General features: G+C 49.0%; 9 protein-coding genes across 9 annotated transcripts; 5 read left to right on the top strand and 4 right to left on the bottom strand.

The window, feature by feature from the left end:
• Positions 1 to 366: 366 nt before the first annotated feature.
• On the top strand, positions 367 to 859 carry Pdw03_5852 (Zinc finger, C2H2-like; the record flags this gene model as incomplete). Its single annotated transcript, XM_066101182.1, has 2 exons — positions 367 to 616; positions 669 to 859. 2 exons carry the CDS (start codon positions 367 to 369, stop codon positions 857 to 859), a joined length of 441 nt encoding a protein of 146 aa, XP_065958122.1.
• A 619-nt stretch (positions 860 to 1,478) lies between these two features.
• Positions 1,479 to 1,760, top strand: Pdw03_5851 (Zinc finger, C2H2; the record flags this gene model as incomplete). The annotated part of the gene is made up of 1 exon (XM_066101181.1): positions 1,479 to 1,760. One exon carries the CDS (start codon positions 1,479 to 1,481, stop codon positions 1,758 to 1,760), a length of 282 nt encoding a protein of 93 aa, XP_065958121.1.
• Positions 1,761 to 3,048: 1,288 nt separating this feature from the next.
• Pdw03_5850 (Nucleotide-binding, alpha-beta plait) lies at positions 3,049 to 5,177 on the bottom strand (the record flags this gene model as incomplete). Its single annotated transcript, XM_014682841.2, has 6 exons — positions 3,049 to 3,185; positions 3,248 to 3,858; positions 3,940 to 4,397; positions 4,477 to 4,530; positions 4,742 to 4,837; positions 5,061 to 5,177. The coding sequence occupies 6 exons, from the start codon at positions 5,175 to 5,177 to the stop codon at positions 3,049 to 3,051; spliced, it is 1,473 nt and encodes a 490-aa protein (XP_014538327.2).
• A 124-nt stretch (positions 5,178 to 5,301) lies between these two features.
• Pdw03_5849 (Protein translocase SEC61 complex, gamma subunit) lies at positions 5,302 to 5,720 on the top strand (the record flags this gene model as incomplete). The annotated part of the gene is made up of 4 exons (XM_014682840.1): positions 5,302 to 5,386; positions 5,452 to 5,510; positions 5,575 to 5,602; positions 5,680 to 5,720. The coding sequence occupies 4 exons, from the start codon at positions 5,302 to 5,304 to the stop codon at positions 5,718 to 5,720; spliced, it is 213 nt and encodes a 70-aa protein (XP_014538326.1).
• A 615-nt stretch (positions 5,721 to 6,335) lies between these two features.
• Pdw03_5848 (WD repeat protein) lies at positions 6,336 to 8,699 on the bottom strand (the record flags this gene model as incomplete). Its single annotated transcript, XM_014682839.1, has 6 exons — positions 6,336 to 6,580; positions 6,638 to 7,403; positions 7,463 to 7,828; positions 7,905 to 8,281; positions 8,339 to 8,437; positions 8,501 to 8,699. The coding sequence occupies 6 exons, from the start codon at positions 8,697 to 8,699 to the stop codon at positions 6,336 to 6,338; spliced, it is 2,052 nt and encodes a 683-aa protein (XP_014538325.1).
• Positions 8,700 to 10,454: 1,755 nt separating this feature from the next.
• Pdw03_5847 (Phox-like protein) lies at positions 10,455 to 11,118 on the top strand (the record flags this gene model as incomplete). The annotated part of the gene is made up of 3 exons (XM_014682838.1): positions 10,455 to 10,532; positions 10,710 to 11,031; positions 11,090 to 11,118. 3 exons carry the CDS (start codon positions 10,455 to 10,457, stop codon positions 11,116 to 11,118), a joined length of 429 nt encoding a protein of 142 aa, XP_014538324.1.
• A 782-nt stretch (positions 11,119 to 11,900) lies between these two features.
• On the bottom strand, positions 11,901 to 14,030 carry Pdw03_5846 (Homeodomain-like; the record flags this gene model as incomplete). The annotated part of the gene is made up of 3 exons (XM_066101180.1): positions 11,901 to 12,834; positions 12,894 to 12,923; positions 12,982 to 14,030. The coding sequence occupies 3 exons, from the start codon at positions 14,028 to 14,030 to the stop codon at positions 11,901 to 11,903; spliced, it is 2,013 nt and encodes a 670-aa protein (XP_065958120.1).
• Positions 14,031 to 14,087: 57 nt separating this feature from the next.
• On the top strand, positions 14,088 to 14,901 carry Pdw03_5845 (Pyridoxamine 5'-phosphate oxidase family protein; the record flags this gene model as incomplete). Its single annotated transcript, XM_066101179.1, has 5 exons — positions 14,088 to 14,103; positions 14,283 to 14,338; positions 14,465 to 14,535; positions 14,603 to 14,825; positions 14,878 to 14,901. The coding sequence occupies 5 exons, from the start codon at positions 14,088 to 14,090 to the stop codon at positions 14,899 to 14,901; spliced, it is 390 nt and encodes a 129-aa protein (XP_065958119.1).
• Positions 14,902 to 15,801: 900 nt separating this feature from the next.
• Pdw03_5844 (Guanine-nucleotide dissociation stimulator CDC25) lies at positions 15,802 to 17,350 on the bottom strand (the record flags this gene model as incomplete). Its single annotated transcript, XM_014682835.2, has 3 exons — positions 15,802 to 16,107; positions 16,191 to 16,679; positions 16,745 to 17,350. The coding sequence occupies 3 exons, from the start codon at positions 17,348 to 17,350 to the stop codon at positions 15,802 to 15,804; spliced, it is 1,401 nt and encodes a 466-aa protein (XP_014538321.2).
• Between the last annotated feature and the right edge of the window lie 166 nt (positions 17,351 to 17,516).

Below are 17,516 nucleotides of genomic sequence, written 5' to 3'. Positions count from 1 at the left end.
GAGACGATCAAAAACTTCTTTGGTTCAAAGCTCTCACTACCTTCGACTTCATCAACTGGGTCCTCAGAACGAGGAAGAAAATTGTTTCAATGTTGGCAGTGTGATCCTCAGAAGGATAAAACAACATTTTCAAAATTTGGTACCTTCAAGAGACATTTGACTAAGCATGATATACTCGACTGCGGGTGGCGATGTCCTGAGCCTGGTTGCTCCGTGGTTGTCCACCGGCGAGATAAAATGCATGATCATCTCCTTCTCAAACACAAGAAAATCAGCCTTACCCCAGCCAACGTGGAAGCAACTCGAGAGAGATATCCACATCCACCAAGCTGCCGCTTTTGCTCCCGGAAGATATCTTCTTGGTTTATGTATTTCAAGCACATCAAGTACCATTGTCTCATTCCCACTGGTTCTACGAATGCCCCGACAGACGAGGACTGGTCTTGTCACGGCGACAACGGTGGCGGGAACGTCGGGTACGGCGATAGCCATTGTCATGGGTCTTCTTTTGCCGGACCCAGCAACTCGAACGGGGATACCAGTCTAACCGATCAAGCAAATGGACTGGGAGGTCTTACTGATTCCAGCATCAGCTCCGAACGCTTCGGAAGCGTGGGTAAGGCGCGTCCTGGTCTCATCTCGCACTCTGTTTCTGACGACGAGCTTAGACCGATTTTCAATTGATGACCCACTTGGCCCATCTCGTCGGTCTGAGCCTCATTTCCCCCGAGGCAGTAGGCAGCCCAACAACCTTCAGCCCCCACAAAACCTCGGATCGTCACGAGCCGATCCTTCGACCAAGCGCAAACGCTCGGCGAAACAAAATACAATCCAACAAGAAAGAAGGCAGTTAGCTTGAACCATTGCAGACATGTGATCTTGACTAGCCAAATGTCAAGACTGCAGATCTGTCCACGGTTGCAACAAATGCAATGACGTTCCCAGGAGTTCTGATTAAGTTGGATCTTTCTCGACAATGTCTATGCATGCCCTCCCAGAGAGATCTTCGACCTCCATCGATTTGAACAAGACCTTCTTCGTCCCTGAAGCATTGCCGAACATTGTAATGCCATAGAACCTGACCATTTAACTACCTTTTTACTACAACCCCAAATAGAATTTGCAGTTCTTCGATCCGCGATCAACAGGCATTATCACCAACACATTCACCAATGCTTTATGTGCAAGTCATCTATTCTTTTAGGGTGGCAATTGTTGTCGAAAGCCATCCATCTCCGGGGGCCACTTCGCAGCATTGTACTTGGTCCATTGATTCACCCGATCTCTGTCAGAAGACAAACGAAACAACCGAAGGCGACAGTACCAGGTGGTCCGGTCCTAGGCTCACATACGAATCTAGTTCTCAGAAAATCTGAATTCGATCATTCTAGAACCTCGCCAGTCGCAATGTCGTTGCCTATGTCCATTTTCGACTCCTACCACTATCGACCAACACGCGTGTCGAGATGACATTCAAGATGTCTTCGACGCGCGAGTCGACTCATCCTCTCCACACCAGAGTGCAATTCTTCGCTAAGCTTTTCAGTCTCCATGCATCGGCAATAAATTCCCACACCAAGAATACTCAGCCCATTGCATCTGAAAAGATCCCCGAAGATATCGCTGAATCTGCTACCGATTTAGACCAGTATCCCACTCCCACGTTGCCATCCGACTCCGAAATCACGCCGCTGCTCGACTGGACTGAGGACGTGCAAGACTGGCCATTCGATTTTGAGACGTCCAGGGGCCTATCTTGAAACTAGCCCAGTGGACCAGTGGCAGAGATGCCATTCCGTGCTCGAAATTTAGTACTTTCTTGACCCTGGTATTGTACTAGACTTGATGACTACGCTAATTACGAGCTCAAGATTTTTTGGTTTTTGATGCGTTGCAAGGGGCTTAGTCTTTTTTGAGCATCTAGAAGCACCCTGTTCACACTACTTGATACCCTCTACAACCTTCTAACGTCTTGCCTAGTTTTTTTTCGGGTTCAAATTCGTTTCTTGTTTTTGAATTTTTGCACTTTTTGTGGCATGAAATCCTTCTGTACAAGTTTGTATATTGTGCTCTTGGGCACTTAACTTCAAGGAGATGCCATTTATCGCCATGCGTTGAAGCGGGGCTGATCATTTACATGATCTCTCACGAAGCATGAGATTGGACTCGGAATGAGATTTTGATTCACGCACTGTAAAGCTCTTCCTGGTCTCGGTTCTAGACAATTACCGCTAGAGGGAATCTTAGGAACCAGGTTGCGTCTCACCGGGTTTGCGTAGTGTTGATTATTTGCCTTGCTTGCACTACCTCCAACTATTGTCTATGCAGCATGTGTAGATTAATGGTCTGGTCTACCTTTGGCAGGCAATGCACGAAAAGGATCTCCTCTCTTTAAAGCTGGGATGAACCCTATTTCGATTTGGGGTCATATGAGCCAAAAGATTACTGTGCATTGGATGCAGGGGTATTGCATGGCCTCGCATGCAGCTTGAGCACAGGTGCAAAAGCCAACCCACCTGTAGACATCCTGATCGTTCTTTTATATTGGCTCTCAACTGACGGCCAAGTAATGTGAAAGTAACGTAAGACTCTTATATCTTACAGTGTCCATACTATCCTCTCATTCCTTTTTCCACAGATTCTGCATCGACCCGAGTAGCTAATTACATGTACTTTGGACCTAGAAAAACGGAACATGGAATTGGGGGGAAAAAAAAGAGATATCCTAATACACCGAAGAAAAAAGAAAGAAACTAGCATAAAAAAAATTAGGCAGAACCAGAACTAGGAAGATGATTTTAAGACAACCTTGCTAGTTCGGCATTTGTAGCCATTCCATCCCCCCGATAATTCCTCCATTCGCGTGAAAAAGCAACCATAAAAGTATTTGGAAACAAAAAAAAAAAAAAAAGAGAAAACAACCCTTGATCTGAAGAAGTCCCACCATGCACTAGAGACCATCATCATCATGATCCGTAGCGAGAGGCTTGAGGAGCACCACCATGGTCAAATGACCCGTGATTCCCAAGCAACAAAACGGCGTGTTTCTTAGTCCTGTCGGCTACGCTTCGCGCCATGAGGGTTCCAGGAACCTCCGTCGGAGCCACTGGCCTGGTTGTTCTGGTTGTTAGGGTTGTAGTAGCCCTGGTTGAATCCGGGGTTGGGGCCCTGGAAACCTTGTTGTCCTAGAAGGTGGTCAGGATCGAGGAACCGGAAGCATAGTCAGCGCATTTATCAAGCCACTTACCTTGCATCGGCATGCCACCTCCCATGCCTCCACCCATCATAGGGTTCATCCCAGCCATTGGGTTCATGCCCATGCCACCCATGGGGGGAGTCATAGTAGGCATACCCATCATGTTAGGACCGCCCATGTTTCCAGCGCGGCCGCCGCGCATACCAGCACCGCCGCCACGCATACCACCCATCATGTTGCCGCGGTTGTTGTTGAATCCGTAGTTCGGCATGCCGCCCATCGGGGCACCCTGGAACCCACCCATCATGGGGTTGGGCGCGCCGCCCTGGAATCCACCCATGGGGTTGAAGTTGTTGCGGTTGTTAAAGTTGTTGTTCATGTTACCACCCATGCCACGGTTGTTGAAGCCGCCTCGACCACGGAATCCGCCACCGGCGTGGTTGTTCATGCCGTAGTTGGGGGTTCCACCGGTGTTGTGGGCAACCCCGCCGCCGCGGCCGCCAGCATTGCGCATCGGGGCATCCTTAGGCAGAGTCTTAAATGGGTTTTGGTGGGGGCTGGTGTAGTGCACGGTGTGCTTACGCGCGGGGCCACCGTTTCTTTCAATGTTGTGCTTTGTTGCAGTCGCTGCCTTCGCGGTCGAGAACTCAACAAATGCTTGACTAAAAGGAATTTGAAAGATGTCAGTGTCAATGCTCGACATCGTGGTTTTTTTTTTGCAACCGAGGGTAGGATGTTCTTACCCCTTGCTCTTGCCGTTCACTTTGTGCTCGCTGAAGGTCACATCTTTGAGCTGGTTCTCGACTCCGGCTTGGTTCACCCAGCCTCGGATGTCGTCATCGGTTGTCCACCAGGAGAGATCGGAGATCAGCAACGCAGTCGTAGCATCCGGGTCCACAGATTGATCCTCGTATTCCTTTCGCTTGACCCCCTGAGGGGGTGCAGGCAGACCATGGTGGGGTGCCTGTTGCTGAGGGGCCGATTGAGCTGTATGGTTGTTCACCTGCTGGGTTTGAGTGGCAGGAGGGTTCTCATTCTTGGCGGTGTTGGTGGATCCGGTACTGGGCTCAGGCTGGTTCTCGGGAGCATCCAGAACGAGCTCAGAATCCTCCGGCTTGAACTCTCCGGGCTCACTGGCATTGTAAGTGCCATCGCCGTAGATGTCAATGTCGAAGTTATCGTCGTCGGTGGCCATTGCGAACTAAATTAGTATCCTCTTCAGGGGACTGGACCTCAAAGAAATGATTGAAATTGCCTGAGTATCTGATGTGTGATAGTACAGGCCCTTCTTCTTGATCCTTTCCGCTTCTGAGCAAATCAAGAAAAGTGCATGTCTGCAGACATAAGCCATCAATTAGCATTGAGAAAAGCATCACGAAAAACACAACCGCAATCAGTGCAGGGGTAGCGCGATTCCCGTACTAGCTCCCAACAGCCCGTTGGACCAAGTCCTCACAGGTAAGGCGGACGGAAAATTGGCCATTCCCCCCAAAGGATAACATAGGAAGGACAGACATGAAAGCAAAAAGGCCAGACAATACGTACAATCCGAAGCGAAGAAAGCGCTTCTGGTAGAAACAAGACTTGCGCGAGCTGCAGACGCGGTGTACAGAGAATGGGAATCAGAGTTGTTCCGCGAATCTTCGGATACAGAGTAGAAGGGTGAAAAGAGAAAAGAAGACCGCCACAGACAGGCAGCAAGTGACGAATGAGCAAAGGATGAGGGTAGAGAACAGGAGTCCAGGCAGTGAAAACAAGGGAAATGAAGGTAGGTAGTAATGACTTTTTTGGGGGGGGAGGGTAACGCGCGAACGCCGAGCAATGGATCCGCTCAATCACGATCTTAAGGGCTTTCCGAGTTCACTATCTTGAGGACAACAATAGCAGTAGCTGGAACCGGAAGCCGATGAGCGATGGCGATGTAATCGCGCGGATGAACCAGAGCGGGCCAGACCTTGGAGCTGGAACAAATATTCTCCATTCTCCAGTCCCCGGAGAGGCCAATTGGTCATTTCCGGAGAAACCACCTGTTCTTCTTCATTTGTTGAAACTTTTATTCCTCCAAGCTCTTTTCAATCTATTCATTTCTCTCAATTTTTGCAATCATGTCTGAGACTTTCCAAGAGCTTGCGGATATCCCTAAGGACTTTATCCGAGAGGGTTCCCAGTTTGTTCGCCGCTGCACCAAGCGTATGTCGATCAGCAGCCATGTCGCGAGTTCCTGAGTTCCTGGAAAACGCTGACTTTTTCAATAGCCGACAAGCGTGAATTCATTAAGATCAGTCAGGCCGTTGGCATGGGCTTCCTTGTGATGGTATGTACCATTGTGGCAACCCCTGGATCACAGTGTAAGGCGGAATAACTGACATCGCCGATAGGGAGCCATTGGCTACTTCGTCAAGCTGAGTAAGTGTTCTAGAATGCGGGATATCAGTCTGCACATGTTCATTGCATACATTGATGTACTAACGTGCTTGTTATAGTTCACATCCCCGTCAACCAGGTGCTGGTCGGTGGCGCCTAAGGGAGAAGCACCCCCAGCAGATGCTCAGATCTATCTGACAAGTTGAGAGAGATGGAAACAGTTGGTTATAGGGAAATCTGGCAGATAGGAAGAGATGGAGCGCGATAAGGGCTGTATCGGTATCGGCATAAAGGACACCACTCCATCAGCTCGCCTAAACACCATGACCTACCCCGCGGGATTCCCCGAAAAATCCTGGACTGCCAGCCTTCCTACACTGCAGAGCCCTTTTCCTTTTACGATTTGAATTTCAGTGGCGATCAACATCAGTCACTAGGCGCTTTTTTTTTGGCAAGCGATAGGCGGAAGACCATGATCGCTATCTATGAGATACCACCTTTTTCCGCATGATGTATCAATAGGGGTCCTTGACATTTAATTCACACCCTTCAAGCATTTCTTTCATCTTCAATTTCGTGATTTTGGACTTTTGAACGGCCCGGGATCATACCTACAGTGGTAGACCGGACGAAATGACATGTTGCATTCGTACACAGAAATGTGACTACCGAGTATGTATTGTGCAAAGACACAAGACAAAGACGCCCACGATTTACACACTCAAAGCCAACTGTGAATGCTTTGGTTGGTCCGAAAAGAACAATCATCCTGCAGCTACCAGATTGTGTCTTCTGCTACCTCATCACCCGCCCATCGACGAACAGGCCGACTGCGCAATGGACGCCTGGGTCGAGCATTCGATGCGTTCTCACGGTATTGATCGAACTCAGGGATGTACCGTAGTTTATCATCATAACTCTTCCCAACGGGTGGATCACCCTCGTCTTTAGTAGCACCGGCATTCCAAGAATGTACAGTGCAGGTGCCAGTAGACAAGCCCCAGCCGTTCCAGGAAGTTGCTAGACAGAGGGTTAGCAATCCCCACTGAAACCAGTGTTCCGGGACATAGTTCCTACCTGCTAGTACCGGCGCGCTCGGGTGCCAGCTTGCATCGCGAACGCAAGTCCTCCACAGCATCTCCCCACTCATCTCATACGCTGTAGCGTAGGCATCTGAATCGCGCGGTCGAGAGTTAAGTGTTGCTTGACCAACGTCAATAATTCCGGCTAGTGTGGCATCCAAGTTGTACACATAAGCCTTGCCATCCTCACTCCCACTGTAAACATAGCGTGAATTTGTACTTCCCGGTGGCGAGAAGTGGCAGCGGATCAAGGTCTTGAGGACTCGGTGGCCCCGATATGTAACAACAGAGCAGTCGTTCTTGGCGATTCTGCGAAACTGGTCTGGGTACTGCTCGAAGCGGTAATCGAAGCCGGTTGTGTAGTCGACGGGGTCGATGTTTTCGACATCGGCGGACGTCATCATCTTCCGCAGATCCCAAAGCTTCATCGTTTGGTCTTTGCTATTTGATAGGACGTATCGACCGTCGCCTTTGCTATCCACGTACGTTAGTCCCTCGGTGTGGCCCATAAAAGCACCGGCTTCACGTCCGTCGCCCATTGACCGTCGGTCCCAAACCCGGATTGTCGTGTCATCAGATCCGGAGTACAAGATGTGCGGCGACGATGTGTCTCCGTAGCATACAGCATTGACATGATGTTGATGCCTATCTCGGAGGTTTAGAACTGGCTGTCGTGTTTCCAGATCGTAAACGATGACCGAGTCTTCTGAAGTGCCAGCAACAACCTCACGTCCATCCCCAGAGAATCGAAGAGACCAGATCTATTAAACATGCACCAAATCAGCTATTGAAATGTTGACTAAAACATCACTTCACATACCCCGAAGTGCGAACCGCCCCAGCCCTGTGTTCTCCTTTGGCCCGGAGGAGCAGATAAATCTAAAATAGTGGGATCTGAATCGTCCTCTGGGTCTGTGGTGGCCATGTATGCCTGACTTCGTATTGAACTGTAGACAAGGAAGCGGTTGTCGGGACTCAATGTTGCATCGGTGATAGTCCACTGACCGAATGGATAATCGACGGTTTTATAGTATTTCCAATCGTACGGATTGGATGTGTCGTACATCCGAACCTTGAAGTCTTGTGCGCAGCAGAAAAAGAAATTCCCATCATCAGAGAACTGGCCTGAATAACTTCGCGTGTCATAGTGAATGATCCTGTCCGCAGTCGAACATGGAATGAGGCTCTATTAGGTGTCAAGCGCCTGTGTTAGTCCTGGTCATTAATGTAATCTCCAAGTGCTGAGTATACTCTAGGCCTACCTGAAAGATAAATTGGCCGGCTCTCTTCTGCACTCCATCAGTATCAATTCCTAGTTCTCGCCACATAAGGCTTGTCGTTAGAGATTTCTTGCGCTGCCTGAGCCGGTCGCCGTAGAACGGATCAGTTCCGAATTGGCCCTCGCCCATCAACTTCTTGCCTTCTGGGTTAGGAACCGGTGGAAGTTTGACGCTTTCTGCGGATCGTCTGGCTCCGAGGCGATTTCGGAAGATGGGAATGAAATCTTCGTCACTTAACCCATCGTCTTCATCTTCAAACTGCTCCTGTTCTTCTTCCATTGCTGCCGGCCAGCCGTTGGCTTGGAGGATATGTTGCAAACCACTAGATGCAAGCAACTCGAACAACCGGGAAGCCGGTACTGTAATTTGTAAGCGTTTGTATATATATTCTTCAAGGGTTTCCAGAAAAAACGTACCACGGGCGTGCCTCTCGTTCAGATCGTCTGTACCCTCGCTCTGCGAATCGTCTGTGATAAGTTGGATCCGGATGTTTCCGATGTTGATGCGAGTATTTTCTGTCACAAAGAGGCGATTAGTCCATTGGCATACTATTCTGAGGGCCTCAAGTTTAGTCTTACCATTTACAGCCCGTGAGCCCATTTGCTCATCTTCATTGGAGATGTCGTCCTCCCATGAGCCATCGTGCTCCGACGGCTCTAGCGCGGGGTGATATTCGGCATCAACCTCATCCTCTTCCAACCATTCGCGTGCAGGGTGCCAGGTCCCTTCCGAGCCCGTTGGAGATTCTCTCCCATTGTTGGGCGTCCTTGAACTCATAGTGTATCGTTGCGGTAGTGAAATGAGGAGATATGATGCTTATCGATACATAACTTGTAGATAAGTCCCAACCTCGGTCACGGACGCCCGCTGGATTTGGGTTATGTCATTCACCTATTAACTCCGAGCCTTAACGCCGATGCTGACTTCCATTGGTCTTCGAGCACCGCCATACCACATATTCTGACAGGAGTTGCTCTCCAGTGCAATGGTCATTCCCTTCAAGGACCGCTGCGTTATAATGAGTATGCACCGTTGGCAAATTACCCACTGTCTGCAATAAGCGCCATAGAAAAGCCAAAAGATTGAATTCAGAACACACCCCTCCCGGACTAAGCTCTGCGTTTGTAAACTTGCCTCTAGCTGTATCAGACGCTTAGTGTCATCCGCTCCAGCCCTGTGGCTCTGGTGTGATTGGATCACATTGTTTCCCGCAAACACAATACTCAATTCACCCTTTTAAACCCCTACATGGGCATATATATTATTGCAGGAAAGTAGAAGCCAGTGCTACATGTTTCTCGAGCTTTGGCATCTGCATATAATGTATGAATATAGCTGCACCGGGGAAGTGAAAGCAGCTTGCCAAACCCTTTGCCTCTTTTTTTGACAAAAACTCTTAACCAGGCCTCCTCACTATGACAAAATTGAAGCCCCCTCGTGATTGATAAATGCAGAGAGATAGGTTTAATAGATATTTTATTTTTGACTTAGCCGTCAATTTTGTTTTCTACAGTTGATAATCCCAGGCGTTGTGATGTTTATAATGACGTAATTCTGGCGGTACGCTTTGGGTGGCTTCCCGTTTGAGACTCTGAACTAAATTCATTGCAAAAATGGCGCAGATAGCATCCACCGTATCCTCCAAATCATCATCAAGATCTTTCTTATTAATAGCCCTAGACTCTTCCTTCGCATATGCTTGGTCAGAGGACTGCCTTGAATGGCAATGTATTCGTGGCTTTCTAGAGAATGTGCAGAAGATGTTGAAGTTTCTCATTAGACAAAAATACCTACAATTGCCATATTTTAAGAATCTTTCTAGAATAGTCAATACAGAAAGAATTTTTTTTTAAAAAAAAAGAAGATAACGTCCTCAGATAATGTCGTCGAATGTATATAGACACCATTGCTTGAACTTTGGTGCGACATATTTCCTCTTTCACCAACTGAGTTCAGCTAGGAGTCTATGTAGAGAAGGCTGATTTGAATTGAGCTGTTCACCCAAAAACATTCAAAGAGAGGGAGAAGGAGAGAAGGAAAGTCAATCGGTTTGAGTTGGAGCATTGGGTAAACTTACTCACAGCCAAGTAGGGTGTGTTATTAGTTTTGCGGAATAGTCTTTGAGTATACACCTTTTGAATTGTATTAAATAAGAGCAGTAGGCCCCTTGTACATAATTTAGTCTCTTTTTTGAAGACTTCCGTCTAAAGCTTTTGTGCAGATAAAGTTCAATGTTGCTACTCCGCAGATGAGATGGATGACATGGGGAAAATTTGAAGGCTGTCAGGAAGATAAGCCAAAAAGGGCGGATCAACTGTTTACCCGGTCCTCGCTGATAGAGATGCTTCTCCAACTTCCCAGTTCGGGTTCTTTGGGATCTGCTCTGTGGTGTTCAGTTCCAAGGAATTAGAGTGAGACAGGCTGTCTAATTGAATATCCCACACGCAACACCTCACTTGAGCATCCACGCTATACAAGCCGGCTCAACCGTCCCCTCAACTGTCCCTCCGCATCACCCCCAACCCCACCACGATGCAGTCCGTCCCAGAATCGCGACAGCAGTCCTTTGAGGAGATCTACGGACCTCCGGAGAACTTCCTCGAGATAGAAGTAAGTAACTCAATGCAAAAATGCCCTATGCCCACACTCGAATCAATCGTCTACCCCGATACCCTAGAGTCTCGTGCCCATAATTCTCCCCTAATCAGCCCCCACTCAAAACCCGCATCACCACGCCCCCATCGGGCACAGAGAACCAAACCCCCAGGCTAACAACTGCTACTACAGGTCCGCAATCCCCAAACTCATGGCACATCTCGCAACATGTACACGTCGTACGAGATTGTGTGCCGGACTAACATCCCCGCCTTCAAATTGAAACACTCCGTCGTGCGCCGTCGGTACTCCGATTTTGAGTATTTCCGTGATATCCTGGAGCGCGAAAGCACGCGCGTCACGATACCCCCACTCCCCGGGAAGGTTTTTACCAACCGGTTCAGCGACGATGTCATTGAGCACCGCCGCGAGGGTCTGCAGCGCTTCCTCCAGATTGTCGCCGGACACCCTCTTCTGCAGACGGGGAGTAAAGTGCTTGCTAGCTACATACAAGGTGGGTTCATTCTACTTACTCGGAATACTGTTGAACGTGTGCTAATCTCATTCCGCAGATCCCAACTGGGACCGCAATGCGTGGTAGATGATTATTATTGCCTTCACCATTAATTTATTAACAAGAAGCATACCTCAATTCTCAGGATTGGTTGGGCTTTGCATTCGACCTGTTCAGATTTCCTTGCACATCTTTATCTCCATCGTCTTTTTTCTCCCACTCTTTCACCCTCACATCCCTTCCACGGCAAACATACTTGGCGATTGAAAATGGGTACCCGCAGTGGATGTTATGTGACGACCATTGCTTGAGTTTTTTTTTTATTCTCATTTGATATCCGACTCCACAGCTTCTTTTTATCTTGTCAATCAGATTGTCAATCAGATGTAGATACAAGCAAGTACAGATTTTCTTTGTTATCTTCAATGGACAGGCGCCTTTGCCTGATTTTCCTTCTTCCATCAATTTTATCACTGTTTTCTAGTTTGATCCTGTCTTTCCTATCTTAATACACAGTGGTAAGACCAAACTTGTTGCATCTCTCCTTAATGTCAATATGATTATCAATAACATGAAACTGCGAAAAGGAAACTTTCATCAAATAAAAGCTGCAGCAAAAACCATCGTGTACTGCGGGATATAGACCAACAATGGAAACAAACCGGAGAAAAAGAAAAGACGACGTAGAGCACCAAAATTGCAAAGCAGAAAGAAGACGATGAAACGAGATTGGGACGAGAAAGAGAAACAAAAGAACCCCCAAAATTCGTGACATGCATTGCTTGTATCACCGTCACCAGATAGGAAAAGAAGATGTCTTTTATTTTCCCTTGCTTCCAGTGCCTACAGCTTGCACCTGATTAGGGGAATTAATCCCAAATCATAGGAGCGAGGGTGTTGTCTTCCCACGGTGTCTCCACTGCGGAAGAAGGACCCGCTCCGGATCCATCATCCAAAGAGAAAGAAAGCACACCCGCAGCAGCAGGTGGAAGATACATCGAGTGCTCCAAAAAGCCTTGCGGAGGCGGGGGCAAGAGTGCGGGATCAATCTGAGCAAGATTGGACTGCGAAGAGGTAGCAGCTTGCCGACTCCTCGATACCAAGTTACGGGACGTGGTAGCTGGGGTCGGAGTTGGAGTCGGAGTCATGGCATAGGCTTTGCTTGGAGATTGTTCGGAGCTGGCAGGATGTGAGCGGGGGGTCGACGCACCGGTCCTCGCCTCCTGGCCCTGGTTTTGGTTGTTGAGGGCTTTTCCGCTCACCGAGCCACCGTCGCGATACGCGTGTGGGAACTTGGTTCTGAAGCGATCGCGGAGATCTGTCGCTTTGCGGTGTCTTAGATTAAGCCGCGAATCTTGCTGGATTAGGGTCCATTGGAAGCCGTGCACTGCGTAGCCTTTGAGGAGGGCTTCGTCCTCGACGGTTGTGAAGGGTCGCCGAGAACGACGTTTGGATTTTGCGACGTGTGGTTCGGGGATTCCAAGAGATGCGAGGGTTGTACGGGACTTGCTTGAGAGAGCGGGTATGCAATTTCCTGACGAGGGTGACTGCGATTGGGCAATGCTACTACTGCCGGGATCTGCGTCGGGCGTAGATAAGACGGTACTCAATATGGAGGGGTTGGGGGGATTGCGAGCCGGACTTCCTACTCCCGAGTTTGGTTCTAAGCCTTGAATGGAGGGCATTAGATGGGAGAGCTGGATTTTGTCAGGTGTTATGTCAAAGCCCTCTGCTTTGGCTTTGAGTAGGGTATACGCGAGAGTGTCATGTAGTTGTTTCGCAGCTTCGTTGGGATCGGATGCGCTGTGGTAATATTAGCCCTACTGATTGAGTTGCATTCTCATCGCATTCTCATTGCTTACCGGTACGCCCATGGACATAAGACTCGGAATCTTTCGCAGAGCGAAGCTTTAGCATAAGACCATATAGTTGACCAAGAACCGAGCGTACCTGTCTTTCAAATTTGAGGCACTTCGCTGATTGAACTCCAGTTCCGGTTGAGCGAGAATTGCTTTCCAGTTGCCAATGCCACATTTGACCACTCCCCTAAGTAAAGTAGTTGTCTCTTCTTCGGTCCACTTTCTCAGGTTTTTACGGGATCGGCCGCGAGTCTTAGGAGACATGGGCACATCTTGTGCAGGAAGGAGTGGCGACGCCTTGCTGCTCTTAGATATCTCTGTTTCACGAACAGCTATGATAATCTCATCGGGATCCACTGGGTTAGCACTTGCAAATTTTTCATGATTATCATTATTGTCTTCGTTTTCATCCACATTGAGAGACGTTCTGAGTATTTCTTCAAGTCTAGTATCTCGCTTTTCCGCAGGCTGGCCATCTAGGACCGTGACTAGAGCCGAAACTAACGTTCCAGTGTCAATAGCAGCATCGCCTCCCGAGGGCTTAGTCAAAAGCTGGGAGATACTAGACTCAGCCTCAATGGGTGGCAGAAGGGCAGCATTGGGCGGAGGCTCATTCAATCCATTTAGAATAGCAAAAGGCCCAAATGGAGGAGGCCGCTGCTCCTTCTGGGCCTGAGGGATAGGCAGCTGTAGATGCTCGCTGAATGAATCAGCCTGGGGGTCTCGGCGTTGACGCTTGCGGGGCCCTTGGAGGGCATCGTCGTCGAATGATGATGAAAATGGAAACTTTTCCAGGGCACGGAGATTCACAAAAGCAGGAAGTATCGGCCTCGGGGGACGTTCCACGTTTGATTGTGAGTCTGTTGAGAGTTCGGTTTTCTTGATGCGCGCAGCGTTCAAAAATTCCGTAACTGTCGGCAGGCCTGAACTTGCATTTGCTGGGATCTTTCCAATACTGCTATTTGAATTGGGGATATTCTTCGAGTCCCGTGCTCCACTGGCATTAGGTTCGAGGGGCGATGGGACGCTTAGGGTTCGTGATGATACTGGTTCTCGCAGAGGGGCGATACGGAGAGAGAGTTGAGGGAGTTCACGGAGTAGTGATTCATCAAGAGGCCGCAATGCACTCGCGGATTCCATTTCGACCAGCTATCACAGATTGCATATCATCCTGGATGTAACTGACGTATTGCGTCCATGACTGACTTGGGGGGTTCAGAAGATGAACTGATAAGATCCGTGCGATAACGGAAACGGGCGGTGACGGGTCCCAGTAACGCGGGTTCCCGGGGGTCTACGTCAGCTGCTAAGCATTCTGCCCAGGTGTTGAGATCTCCTGGCAATCCCCCTTCAAGGATCTCCTATTGGACTTTTGCTCATTGATTTGATCAGGTTTTATCATACAATTGATACACTTGATATTCATATATATCGGTCAGCAACTAAACGTGAGTTGCCTTCCTCTCCGCCGAAGTAAAGCTCCCGTGAGCTTTGTTTACGCAGATCGCTCCGAGTGAATTTTTGCTGTACATTATTTGAGAGGACACAATTAAGAGTAACGATGAACACTACAGGTCCCCAGAATGCCAACAATCTTCCCAACGTGGCCACATATCCTCTTTGGCGTCCTGGAGCCGATCTCACTGTACGACCAGCTCACCCTTTCCCCCAACCATGCAAGAATCCCACTGACCCTACCGTTCGTTATGCAGGGCCCTCGGTAGTGTCTTCCCTGTCTACGACCTCCGAGGCTTTATTGCTGGGCAAACACCCACCATCGTAGCCCCGGCCACTCTGCACCCAAGCAGCATCGCGCTCGCCTACCAACTCGGCAATCTCTACTCACTCCTCTTCCTAGTTGGCGTGGGAGTTTGTCATGCGACAACGGAGCCAAGGGTACTCCACAACTACCTGATTGGGCTAGCCATCGCTGATGTAGGCCATGTCTACGCCACATACTTGGGGATGGGCTGGGACGCGTTTGCAGACGTTGCAGGATGGAATGCTCTGACCTGGGGTAACATCGGAGTCACGACGTTCCTTTTTCTCAATAGGATCGCTTATTTCTTGGGCATTTTTGGATATGCGAAAGCGCCTAAGGCGGCAGCAAAACGAGAGTAAGGTATGACCCGCTCCTTAGGCTGGCCAGACCAACATATGCACTCTGTCTTTTTCTAGTTAGATCCCAAAAAAAAGCAATGAAATGTTGTACTGGGTCATTGGCTTACCCCTATCTTTCTCTCTCCCTTACTTTTGCGTGGGACAGCACATCTGCATGGTTTACTTTTGGGCATTGCTCTTGCCTGAAGCGGCTCTTTGGATGGAAAGGGGCTTCATCTGATCTGTAGATCATTGATCAGCACATTAGAGAGATCGGAGCATGTGCGAGATGCGACTGGATGGATCTGCTGATGTGATTGGATTTGCTTGAGTGCGTTGGAGATTATGGACGACACTGGCTGATTTGGTTACATTTTCAGCTCTAACAAGGGTCTACTTTTATGCAAGTGTTGATAGAACTATGAATGTTACTGGGGGTAAAATAGGACGATTATATTCATATTAGCATAATGCAACGCCGGACCCCCCGGTACTGCCTAATGCGAGCATGGGGTATCAGAGTAGAAATACAGATCATAAAAAATAGATATGAAGTCATCATCTGGTGTAGATCATCTACCCCATCGTAAGACTGCCAAGTCAAACACACCATCACTGTTTTAGCTGCTGACGCTGACCAAAGAGACCAAAAATGGAAACAAATTCTAGCCCACGGCCCATGTGGGGCGGTCTTGCTTCCTGCAGCCAGGCAAGCCAAACACATGCCGAGGTGCTCCACATGTTGCTTTTTGTTCCCTCGCCTGAGTCGGAGCCGGGGCAGGCTGCTGATCTGGTGACTAGCTCTGTGGACTCATTTGGTGCTTTGCAGATACTGAAACACCGGCTGAAGCACAGATTCGCCGTTTCTTTTGTGATGGCGGGTGTGAGCGATTAGGAAGGGAAGTCCCGGAAACTTCTGGTAGTACTGATGATAGGCGGCAAAGTCATCAGCCGGGCTCATGAGAGAGATGATTTCCCGTGGAATCAGAGTCTCGAGTGTAATCGCGTTTCCTTGAACGCTGCCTGCGCTGGCAGGGCATGATGTCCAAATTGTATAAGTGTGCAGGCCTTTGATGATAGCCGCGAGAGAATTATAATTACGTGTTGTGATGAGGGACTGTCCAGAGATTGATTTGGTTAGCGAAATTTGACAGTGGGGGGGTGGGGGTCTCCGCGATTTTGGGAGCGAAGGCTACTCACCTGTGCACATTCTTGCAGATACGGAATCAGGTCCGGAAGTGCAGTGCAGCATTCCCAAATCGAAATGCTTAGTGTGTGCCAATGAGCCACCAATTGTCTCATGACATCATCCTCTGGTATTGAGCGTTGTCGGGTCAACTCGGCAAAATTGTGCTCATCGAGGCCTCTCATGCTGCGAGCCAAGTCTTTTGGAGAGGTCGACTCGAGATAATCGTCTAGGAAAAAAGTAGAGGTATCAAATGGAGTCTTCCAATCCATGGTAGGAGCATGAATATACTGTCGGCGAAATCGAAATGCCAAGACGCTCAAAATCTTGAGCATGGCAGTAAGCCTTCCTGGCTGGTCCCTGAACAAGGCCTGAATAGGGCCTGCGATAAATTCAAACCCAGCGGTGTTGGGCTTAGACATGTCACGACTCCCGCCACGTCGCACAGCCAGAAGGCACTGGACCAGCGCTCGGTGTGCGAATGGACTCCGCGACCGTAGGTGCTGTAGAAGTGAGCTTGAGATCTATGTCATAATGGCTCTAGCGGAGTAAACTGGAATTGACGTACCTTTTCCACTTCTATGTATAGCGGAATGTCTTCCACGTAGACGCTCAGATGGTCCTGGAGAATGATATAAAGAGTCGCATGCTGTTGCAAAAACCACTCGACGAAGATAGCCTTGTATCCGAGAGCAGCACGTACAAACTCTTCAAAGGCGATTTGCTTGAAGTGGAAATGACTTTCGGCCTCAATCGCAGCAGCAATTTCCCGCGCATCTAGAGTAGGGCTTGATTGTGGCGGGAGCCAAATCCAGGGGATCGGCTGGAACGGAGATATACTCGACCGGCGAAGGATCTCCTCCACTCTCTGTATGTGTGAGAGGTTCCCAAGGAGCTGATACTCATGGGGCTTGGCTAGCGCGACCAAAAACCTGTCAACGGTGTACACCGTCCGAGCGCTCAGAGAATTCCTCGGGAAATTTTCGTCGCGAAAAAGTCCGAATTGAATCACACGGCGAATTTCTTGGATGTCGAATGCCCATAACACAGTTGTCGCCTCGTCTTCCCACCAACGATACGGCACGGAAAAGGCGGGGATCTCCAAGTTGAGATGGAAGATTGACGGGTAGGAACGCCCCCAGTCTAAGGCCGTAAAGCTAGATTGAGCCGACATGGTCTCTTTCTGTAGCGAAAGATGCCTATCCCCTTGAGTGGAAAAGGTCTGGGGAGGCGGTTCAAAAGCTGATTCTTCTGGGCTGGTCGATTGCATTTAAGCGATCACCATCGGGAAAAGAAAGCACGGCCAACACATTAGTCACAGTACACGTCTGACGCTCATG

The sequence above is a fragment of the Penicillium digitatum genome, chromosome 6, assembly GCF_016767815.1.
Source record: "Penicillium digitatum chromosome 6, complete sequence".
NCBI lineage: Eukaryota > Fungi > Ascomycota > Eurotiomycetes > Eurotiales > Aspergillaceae > Penicillium > Penicillium digitatum.
Note: the sequence above shows the minus strand (reverse complement) of the source record. Positions and strands in the feature narration are given on the sequence as shown.